The sequence below is a fragment of the Gavialis gangeticus genome, unplaced genomic scaffold (assembly GCF_001723915.1).
Source record: "Gavialis gangeticus isolate Ggan-Ray unplaced genomic scaffold, GavGan_comp1, whole genome shotgun sequence".
Taxonomy (NCBI): Eukaryota; Metazoa; Chordata; order Crocodylia; family Gavialidae; genus Gavialis; species Gavialis gangeticus.
The window spans coordinates 109,976,106-109,987,357 of NW_017729024.1; the positions used below are offsets into that span (position 1 = coordinate 109,976,106).

Sequence of the window (11,252 nt, forward strand, 5' to 3'; positions counted from 1 at the left end):
GGAAGGGGAGGGGGGAGGGAAAGGGTACTGGGGGGGCCAGATCAAAGCCCCCGTGATGAGGGAGGTGTGGGGCTGGGGTTGGGCAGGGTGGGTGCGAGACAGAGCTGCAGCTCATCTAGGGGGCACGGGGAGGGTGGCTCCTGCTGCTGTGTACTGCTGATCTGGGAGCCGCTGGTCTGGTGGCTCTCATTGTAGCTCCTGCCGCTCGTCCAGGAGGGCATAGGGGGAGAGTGCCCCCAGATCTGCACAGGGTGGGGTGGGGCATGGCAGGCTGGGAAGAACCCTGCGCAGCCTCAGCCCCAACCCCAGCCTACCCCTCCCCGTGCAGATCTAGGGACACCCCCCCATAATACCCTCCCAGACACGTGGCATGCAATGGCAGGAGCCGCTTTCCCCCATCCTCCCTGCCCCCCCCCGCGATGAGCTGTAGCTCTGTCCTGTGCCCACGCCACCCTGGCTGGGCAGCGCTAGCCCCAGCCCCTGCCCCACTCTTCCATCACCATGGGGACCCCTCCCTCCTCCCTCCCCTTCCACTGCACCAGACTTACCAACTTCACACAGCTCTCCAAGCCAGGCTGTGCTCCTCATTTCCTACATGCTGCGCTGCGGCTGTCCACACGCACGGGCATTTATCAGCCAAATTATCAGCCATATCAGGCCAATTTCCGATATGATAAATTTTCTTTATATCGGTGCGATCCAATATCAGACCTTTAATACCAACTAACCAAAAGCCCAAGCCAGTGTTTCTCAATTACTAGGGTGTCAATCATGATTCTGTAAATCTACTAGATTTAGTCTGTTGTGACTAGAAGTGAAATCTGTCCCACTAATCTTAAATCCTCTGACAAATGGTAACTTGGCTCACCTTTTCTTGTTTTTCTTGCTATTAACCAATATGCCATATTATTACATTTATAGTATATATAAGTAGGTGAAATATCAGACACTCAAAAGAATGAAGTTCCAATTAAAATTTTTCTTCCTTGCATACTAAAAACTGGATGCAATTTTTGGATGTTATATTGTTTTTAAATTAAATGAACATTGTATTATATTCCTTAAACAAACGTTTATCGTCATGGTTAGTCTTAAATTTAGTTTTTTTATTAAATCAATTCCAAGTCTTCTCAGATACAGTGTTGGTATTGCTTCAAAGGCAGACAGAACAAAGATTTGGACAGCAGTTCCATTTATATCATAACTATTATTATTAATAATAAAGAATAACAACAATAATAATGTTATTAATTTGATTTAAATGTTGTCCTTCTTATCAAATGCTCAGGAGAATGACAAGAAGAACAAAGCAGCTTAAAAGGAAACTAGGATATAAAGATAAAACAGACACCATAAAAACATCTTAACCTAGTTTTATTGGGTGAATACCTGCCCAAATGAGAAGTCTTATTCATAATAAGAATTTAAAATTTAGGACAAAGAATTTAATCTGTGCCTCATTATAGCATGGGAAAAACAAAGACATGACTCTCCCTACTGAAAGCAGGGCAGGTAGCAATCCTAATTTATAATCCATTCTTAGCTACTTTATAAATTATTTAGATACCAAGAACAGACAGTATATGGAAACTTTTAAACAACTAAAACATTTAATTAATGAATTATGAATTTTAGTCTCCAACCAATTCAGAAGGGAGCCTGCTCTCTCTTTAACATGCTAAATTTGATTAATATAGTTTCCTATTAAGTTGTACACTAATGAATAATCAGTTACATTACAGTCTTTAATGAACAGCCTTAAATTTAATAGAGCAATGTGTAGAACTGCCCCTTCTTGCAAATATGACAAACAAGTTACTTGGAAATCAATGTTATCCCATTGAGCATCCTAAATCTTGACTCTCTCCAGGAACAAAGCTCATGGGAAGTGATTATAAAACAACAAACACCCCGCCCCCCCCACTCCCAAACTATTTCTATTTTTATAGTGATTGTATTCTTAGAGATTCCATTTGGGGAGTATGCCACTAACTCATGTTCCTGTTTAACATGATAGGTGAAGCTTCATATTTTTTTGGAAGTTAAACACTGTAATCAGTGACAGAGACTGCAACTGGCAAGCATCAAAAGGACTTACTTGGTGGCATTCTCAGGCTATGTACAAAACTCCGAACAAGAGAGTATGCAAGGCATTACCATATGCATTGTCAATTGAAAAGGAATCCTTTCACAAATTACCATATTTACCCAAATCCAAGACTACTTTGCATTTTAGTCAACCCCCCACTAATTAGATTCTGTATGCAGAAATTATAGTTTACAGGTACTTCTCACTTAACGTCATCCTGGTTAATGTTGTTTTGTTATTATGTTGCTGATCTATTAGAGAGCATATCCATTTGAACTTGCACAATGTTCAGTTCTAATGTGGTTTGCCTGCTGCTGTGACGTAATTGGATTCACTTAACATTGTGTCGTTTTAAGTCTCATTTTTCAAGAACATAACTACAACATTAAGTGAGGAGTAGCTGCAGTTATAATTTTCCTAAAAACTAATTATTTGAGGGTCAAATTTGTTTGTTCCCTTTGCCCCTGCACTGGTGCAGCAGTGAAAAAACAATGGCAGGTGTGCAAACAGCAAGGGAGGCAGGTACTAGGCATGGCTGGAGGCCTGAGCCCTGCCCCTTGCCTCTCTATCCATACCTGGCCCCCCTTGCATTTGCCCCTCCCTCCCTACCACCACGTAGCCCACCCAGTGGCCTGACCTGCCCCACCCGTTGTGCCACGCTGTACCTCCATGCTGGGTCCTCACCACCACATGCTTCTGTGCTGGATTCCTCACCACCCTGTGCCTTTGTGCTGGGTTCCATGCTGCCTCATACCTCCACACTACGCATCAAGCTGCCAGGCACCTCCATACTGAGTCCTCTGCCACCATGCCAGGTCCCTCACTGCCCTGTACATCAGTGCCAGGTCCCCCTCTACTCAATGCCTCACCAAATGGATTCTTATGACTTCTTCTGACTGCAGGTACTGCATTTTCACTTGATACACTTAGATTTTCAATTCTAGGATGAGGCTTTGTTTTTCTGATGTTGAACAGGAGACAAACGGGGGAATTCATCTTGGATTTGAATAAATATGGTAAAATCATGGAATCATAGAAAGTTATGGTTAGAAGGGACCTCAAGAGGTCATCTAGTCCAACCTCCTGCTCCCCAAATAGATCATCCCAGTAAAAGCTTTGTTCAGCCAGGTCTTAAAAACCTCCAAGGACAGAGCTTCCACCACCAATCTGGGTAATCTGTTCCAGTGTTTTACTACCTTTCTAGTGAGAAAATTCTTCCTAATATCTAACAAACTTCCCTTGCTGCAACTTGAGACTGTTGCTCTTTGTTCTGTCATCTGCCACCACTGAGAACAGTCTAGACCCATCCTCTTTTGAACCCCACTTCAGGTATTTGAAGGCTGCTATTAAGTCCCCTCTCAGTCTCCTCTTCTCTAGACTAAATAAGTCTAGTTCCCTCAGTCTTTCCTCATAAGACATGTTGCCTAGCCCCCTCACCAGTCTTGTCACTCTCTGCTGGACTCTTTCCAATTTGTCCACATCCTTTCTGTGGTGGGGAGCCCAACACTGAACACAGTACTCCAGATGTGGTCTCACCAGTGCTGAACAGAGGAGACTAATCACTTACCTTGACTCACTGGCAACATACTTACCAATGCAGCCCAGTAAAATGTTAAGGAAAATGCTTTTTTACACTGCAAGTATTAGCACACATCCCTAGAGTGTATTAGATATACAATGCCTATAGGTAGGCAAAATGAGGATTTTAGGGTTTGGAATTAACACAAGGGTTTAGTACAAGTTAGAATTCTGTATGCTGTCTGCACCTGTTTAGCAACCATGTAAAAAAAATCTCTCTTTTCCTACACAGACAGTTAGGATCAGAGCAAATAACTTACCTCATCTAATAAAACAAGCAGCATAAGAATGGTTGCTTAGTACCAGCTGACCTTGAAATGTAATTGGCTACCATGAATGTCTCAGTGGTATAGGCCAGTAGGAAGATAAAAATATATGGGATTAAAATCTAAACCGATAAAGCTGTGAAATTAAGCAACGCTTTTAATAAACCTATTTTATGGGAGTAAGTAAATGCTACAATAGCACCTTACTGATTACTATTAAAATGTGTATAGATTTCAAACTATGGTATCAAGTGTGGAAATGTTAAACATTTTTTTCTTTTATTTAGAAAAATGTGAATGAAATTGATATTTAAGGTAACTGTTTTTTAAAAATACTTCAGTGTAAACTTTTTACTTTTCTTCTAGCTTTTAAAATTTCGAGATCATATTTTTGCCCAGGTGAAAAAATTTAAAATAAAATATATCAACTTTTCATATATTAATTTTTGTAATTTTGCAGATGCTATTACACTGGGCTTATTTTTAACTAATTTTTGCATTTGGAATGCAAAGCAAGCCATGATTTTTGTTACATATCTTTCATGTGAATGTGATTTTTATTTACTTTTTTTAAATTTAGGGAGTTTAAAAATGATGTCAAACTGAAAAATGCTTTGTCTTGGAAAGGCCTGTATTTAATTACCAAAGTGCTGGAACTGTCTCAGAATTTGCAAATGAAGAAGTATGAAAAGAATTATTTTGTAGTTACTGTTTGACTCTAAGCAGCTGAAAAAGACAGACTACCGGCAATTAAGATAGCTAGGAGGGCTGTGCGAAGCTTTGGTTCCTAATTCAATTCGGCAGAGATTCGACCCAATTTGGTGGCCGAATCTCCGAATCCAAATGAATCAGAGGACCCTTTAATCTCTCCGAATTGATTTGGAGAGATTCAGACAGATTTGACCATTTGGATGTAGATACAGCTTTAAATGTTTTTTCTACATATCTCTAGGTAGCAGGGGCTCTGAATGCTGTAGTGCTGGGGCAAATGCATGGGGGGCTCCCCAGCACACTTGGAAGCAGACCCAGAATTCCCCCCACACCCCCTGGCTAGGCAACTGGTACCTCCTGGGTCTGGAGGGAGGCACCCGCGGTCTCCCTCTGCAGCTGACTGCCAAGTTGGGGGTGCGTGAGGGGTCCCCCTGTGAGCTCCCTGGCAGAACTGGAAGTGGACCAGAAGTATTTCCGGTCCACTTTCGGGTTCACTGCTGAGCACACTGGAGTGCCCCCCCACACTGCTGTGGGATGCTCCATCCGCCCCAGCACCGCAGTGGTCACAAGCTGCGCTGCTACCTCAAGGTATGCAGGAAAAACTCTGAAAGCTGTGCCTGCGTCCAATCGCTGATTCACTGAATCAGCATCAAATCGTCAGATTCAGATTCGGCCAAATCGAATCAAGGACAGTGATCCAAATCAATGAATCAAATCACTGTTCCTGATTCGGGCCAAATCGGAATCAAACAAGGCCTGTTTCGCACAGCCCTAATAGCTAGGTCACAAGCAGGCACTCATTCCACCTGTAACAAATTCAAAATATATATGGGAAACTTGGAAAGAAACTTATGACAAATAAAGTACATGTTAAATTTAAGGTTGTTAAACAAATAACAAATTTGATCATGATAAGTTGAGCAATTAAAAAAATAAGTCACAGGTAATCGTGGTTTTAATTGCACAGCTAAGAACTCAAAATGATGTGCAGAAAAACTCAAAACTATGCAAGTACTTTGTATGGTTGTGGGGGTGCATGGAGATTTGTGAAGGTGTGGGGGGCTGTGGCTGTGTGTGGAGTTTGGAGCCTGGGGGGGGCCATGCACACCCTGGCAGGGTGCAGGGTACTGTGGTTAGGAGTAAGGGGCAGCAGCAGGGCTGGGGGGCTATGGCTTGGGAGTGAGGGGCAGACAGAGCCCAGTAGTCAAGCCTGTTGAGGGAAGGAGTAGGGGGTTGCAGATTGAGGTCCCCATGGTGAGGAAGGAAGTGGAGCAGGGCAAGGGTGGGCACTGGGGTGAATGGGGCCCTGGGGCCAGGACAGGACATGGAACACAGCTGCGGGTGGCTCATCCAGGGTTATGGGGGTGGAGGGGTGGCTCCCTGCTGCTGCGCACACTGCCAGGGGTGGCATGGGGGACATGTGCCCCCCTGATTTGTGTGCAGGGCAGAGGTAGGCTGCCCACTGCAGGCTGGGGCTCTGCGCCCTCCTGCCTTTGCCCCAGGAGCTGCACACTGGTTGCACGTCCCCTGGCCGCCTGGCAGTGGGAAGCACAACATGGTGTCATGTGGCTCCAGGGACAAAGGCAGCAGGGTGCAGAGCCTCAGCCCACAGCCCACCTCTGCCCCATGCACAAATCTGGGTGCATGCAGTGTCAGGGAGTCACCCTACCCCATGCCCCTTCCCACAGCCCACCCTGGACCCAGGGCCCCATTCATCCCAGTGCCTGCCTCTGCCCCACTCAGTCTCTCACTTTGGGGGCCTTGTTCTGACCCCCTGCCCTTTCCCCCCACAGACCTACCTTCTGGGTGCTGCTCTACATGCCACTGGGCTGTGTTCCTGGCCACGTACAAGCTGCAGCTACACATGTGTATCTCGTAGTTTCATAGTTGGTAGGGTCGGAAGGGACCTGAGCAGATCATCAAGTCTGACCCCCTGCCATGGGCAGGAAAGAATGCTGGGGTCAAACGACCCTGGCTAGGTGATTATCTAGCCTCCTTTTGAAGACCCCCCAGGGTAGAAGTGAGCATCACTTCCCTTGGAAGTCGGTTCCAGATCCTAGCCACCCTGACTGTGAAGTAGTGCCTCCCGTTACCTAGCCTGAATCTACTCTTAGTCAGTCTGAGTCTGCACACCTCCTCCTGGCCCATGCTACAGCTGCCCAGAGCCCATGCCTGAGCTGCCCTGCTGCTCCTCTGCACTGCCACTGCTGCCCCACTGGGAGGCCTGGAGAGGTGATGGCAGTGGAACGGAGCCTGGGTGCAGGCTCCAAAGCCACATTCATGATTAATTCATTAAAAAAATTAATATATGAACCAATTAATGCATTAATTGCATGTGTTAACTGCGATTAGTTGATGGCCCTAGTTAACATTTTTAAAAATAAATTCAATTTGAACATAAAATACAAGGCATTTCATATAAAAAGTTTCCTTCCCTCCCTAGTACTATACTAGTTCTGTATAATCCACCGTGAAAATTTGAAGGCAATGGAAAAAACAACCTAATGTAAGTTTAAAGGAGGCACAGAATCTATATCTATCAAGTGCTCCACATTACCAGTCCCTGTGTCTACAGTTACCCCACACTAAGCAAAAATTAAATTGCAGTAGCCTACTACCATTTCATTGAGGAGTAGGCAACCATGGTTCACCTTCCAGATAAGCTGAAGTAATAGCAAACATATAGAGAGTTGTCATGGAGCAACCCCTAGATAGGAAAGAGAATTTAATTTGCCATCATTTTCAATGCTGTTCACCTTTAATAATCTAAAGATATTTCAGTAAAAGAAAATGAATGTGCTTATTTCCATTCATTTATTTTTTATCAAATTTTTTGGGTCTCTGTTCCACGTTCATCTTTCTTGGCCTCTCTGCTAGAATTAATACTGTTGATCATATTCTCCTCCCTGATACCCCACCATTCTCTCTTTTTTTTTTTTGGCAGACAGAAAAAAAAAAATGAAATCTGCCTTTTGGCTTTTCTCTTCTATTTTTATTCCTTTTTTTGATGGATTCTCACAATTGTTTGTTGGTTGTCTCCTCACTTACCTTGTAAAGTACTTTAGCACCTGTTTTATCCAACTATCATTTTTATGTCAGTAACTCTCAAATCTGCAGCTTCCCAGTCTATGATTTGTCCAACTCCAATTGTATACACCTGCACCATATCCTGGATCACTTACTGTTAACTCAAGGTTACCTACTATCCCAAACATTGTTTCTTTTCCTTGACTTTTTCTACTTCCTCCTTTATACCTGAAACTTTGACAATGATACCTCTATTTTCCCTGGCACTCTGGGTTAAAGGTGGCCCAATATAAACCTAAGGGTTTCAATAGATCTTTTCCCTTCTTTCTTTCCAAGGGTTGAAGGACTAACATCCTTTCTCAGCTGTTGGCTGAACCCTGCAACTTCAGTTTGTGCAAAATGTAATTGCTAAAACTAACAAGACCTCTCTGAATAGATATACTGGCTCTTCTTTCTAAATACATCTACTGGCACTTCCTTGTCCAGCATAACTAACGTGAAGGGAAAAAATGTTAATTATATAGCCTTGTTCAGGTCACTCTAGCCTACATCTGACATTAGAAAAGTGATAACATTCACTATCACCCAGAATTCTTTAAATAGAGACTGGATGTCTTTTAAAAAAACATGCTCTAAACAGCCATGTGTTATTGGCCTTGTGGTAATGTGTATTAAAACTTGAAGGTGCTACAGGGATTACCTAGTTTCTGATTGCATCTCCTTTCTATTGAAATTGTTTCCTTTCCATGTCCTTCATTACCCGTTATGCATATAAAAACTTTAAAATCCTAATGAAACAGGCTTTTTCTCTTCCTTCTTCTCATTCAGCCCCCATGTGACTGCTCCGGCCAGCCTACCAGCAGTTCAGAGTTGGGGGCACAGCCAGTGGTAAGCTGCTGAATCCAGGACCCCAAGGGACTTGGCCCTAGGTAACAAGGTTTTGGTGAGGGGGAGGGGACTGGGGGCTGTGCAAACACAGCCCTCAGTTGCCCCGCAGCTGCCTGGCCTGGGCCACATGCAACCTGGGGCCCCAGGTGAGTTTGACACTTGTGGTATTTATGCTTTCATGCATTAACAACACATTCAAGAAAAAAGGAGTATGAATAGAATAGTTATTTTTTAAAATCTACATTAACTACCTCACATCCAAGTCTTCTATTTTGTCTTATTATATCTATTTTTTAAACAAGCTCCTCAACACAGGAACTATCAATATGAATTCTACAGCATCAAGTTCATCACCAATGCCTTAATAAATAATGATAGTATTTCTTAGTGTACATGGGTCACTTCTAATGTCAAGATGGAATTTACCAAGAAAACCTTATCCTAAAAGGTGCCAAAGTATCACCTGAGCAACTTCAGGAAGCTCTGGATTGAGTAATTTTCATACATTAATTTACTTTCATAGGATTATTCATGAGAAAACTACATGAATGCTCTGATCTAATTAAGTGAACACAACTTCTAGCCTCCATTTTAAAAGCTTACCTTTACAGCTTCACTCAGGATTTGGTTTTTGTCTGCTTCTTCTCTGGAGTGCAATTCTAGTTTGTAATTTAACTCTTGCAGCTGTTGTGCCTGCTCGTTCAAAAGCATTTGTGCCTGCTGCTCTCGATGTAATGCATTATTCAATTCCTCACATGCACTTTCAAACCTCTCATGGGTGATCAGTTTCTGATAAAGGAAATAAATTATGACTTAACTTTGCTAATATGCAACATTGTAATGCAAAAAAAATTAAAAGCTCAAAATCTGACTTGCCCAACAGACTTAGGCAAAATTTTCATAAGACATGCAAGTTAGAGAACTTTGTTCATTGCATTGCTTCAAGGAAGTTTGCAATTTTGTTTTATAGTATACAAAAAAATACTTTGTTATTTTATATAGATTTAAACCAGAAATATGTTTTTACTGAAGGAAAGAATTTGCAGATGAATTTACTTGCATTTCAATATGTATTATATCAGCCATATAGCCTCCTGACTGCGTCAGTGGGGGCTCCTTAGAATTTTTCAAAAGAAAAAGAGGAAAGACAGAAAAAAAAACTTAATGGAAAAACACCTAAAATATGAAAATTTAACCTGAAAATTTCAGAAGAACAGGGGCAAAATATTAAGAACGAAACTGAGATAATTAAATACTCTGGTCAATCTGATTTAAAAAAGCTGTCCAACCAGTTGATTAAAGAAAGCAAGATGGGCAGGTCTCTGACAGAAAAATGAAATTATAGAGCACATTGATTTATTGTCTCCATCTCCTGGCAAGAGACTATAATATCAGTTTCTTAGGGCCTTGCTACATGATACACTCAAGATGTTTTAAGTGCAGTTAACACATAAGTGGCCGCACATTCAACAATAAACATACTAAGTGCAATTGTATCAGAGCAAAGTTAGGACTTTTCATGCAAGGAGTTATCTTTAGATGGTAATAAGTAACATATGTTCAGCTATCATCAGACTGTTCCATGGAAATAATACAATTTGCTGTCCTCACCTAGCCATGACATCTGCCAAGAACACCTCTGCTGTACTAAGCTGGCACCATCAGTCCCAGCCCCAGCACCACACTGGAGTCCTGAACCAGCTCTCATGGAGTGCGGGGGCTGGGACTCGCAATCGGCTGACTGTCAGTCCCAGCCTCAGCACTTCCCCAGAGTCATGAACCAGTCCTGCCATGCCTGGTTTGGGACTCATAATCAACTGTCAGTCCCAGGCCCAGCAACGCACCTGAGCTGGTTCAAGACTCCAGTGTGGTGCAGTGGCGGGGATGGACAATCAGTGAGCTATGTTAGAGACCATATTAAACATCATTGTGCAACTGCTCAAAATATGTTTTAACTTTTAATATGACATGGATATGCTTACTACAGTCCAAATAAAACGTGTGCTAAGTATGTTGTGCAACAAGGCTCGTGGGGTGCAGACAAGTTATATTTTTCATGCTATCAGGCCCCTGAAAGTGTTCTAAAGGCTGTGTAATGGCTATAGAATGCATTTAAAATGCCCAGTCACATGAAAAATTAATCCCTGTCAAATCACATAGTAAATGAAGCACTGTAGGGAACTTCTATATACAGTTCTCTGCAAGGAATAAGTGCCATGCCCTTGGTCTGCCACAGGGAGAAGGCAGAAAGTCTTCCCACTATGCAGTGAAGAAGAGAGGGGGAGGACATGTTTGCTCCCCTGCCCGCCTGGAAACAGCCAGCTCGTAAAGCCAGCTGGCACTCACTCCCCCCTGTGGGGGGCTCGGAGACTGTGCCACCTCCCTGCCAGTGCCATGGGGCACTGGGAACACTTTGTGAGCGGAAGGGGAAGGGAGAAACTAGGCAGTGATTGGGGATTGCGATGCTCCAAGCAAGACCCATCCTGCAGGACAGTGTCCCCAGTGCCCCTTGGCACCGGTGAGGAGGGGGCACAGTCCCTCTCACTGGCCCCCCACGGGGGGAAATGAATGCAGTTTGGATCTTTTCAGCCAGCTGGCTGTTTCTGAGCAGGTGTGGAGGGGGAGAAGCTGAGCCGTGATCAGGCTAAGTGGCTTCCACAGTAGGCTACAGCACCCCCTGCCACCTAGCCTCT

General features: G+C 43.4%; 1 protein-coding gene across 6 annotated transcripts in view; it reads right to left on the reverse strand.

Moving 5' to 3' along the window:
- CCDC171 (coiled-coil domain containing 171) overlaps positions 1 to 11,252 on the reverse strand; it is a 406,988-nt gene that overhangs the window by 183,122 nt on the left and 212,614 nt on the right. For 5 of the 6 annotated variants that reach the window (XM_019517555.1, XM_019517553.1, XM_019517556.1 and 2 more), the window contains one exon: positions 9,163 to 9,348. The exons of the other annotated variant lie outside the window; for it this stretch is intronic. In XM_019517555.1, the coding sequence (XP_019373100.1) occupies positions 9,163 to 9,348 (186 nt within the window). The remainder of the gene's footprint in view (positions 1 to 9,162; positions 9,349 to 11,252) is intronic. 6 annotated transcript variants of the gene reach the window in all.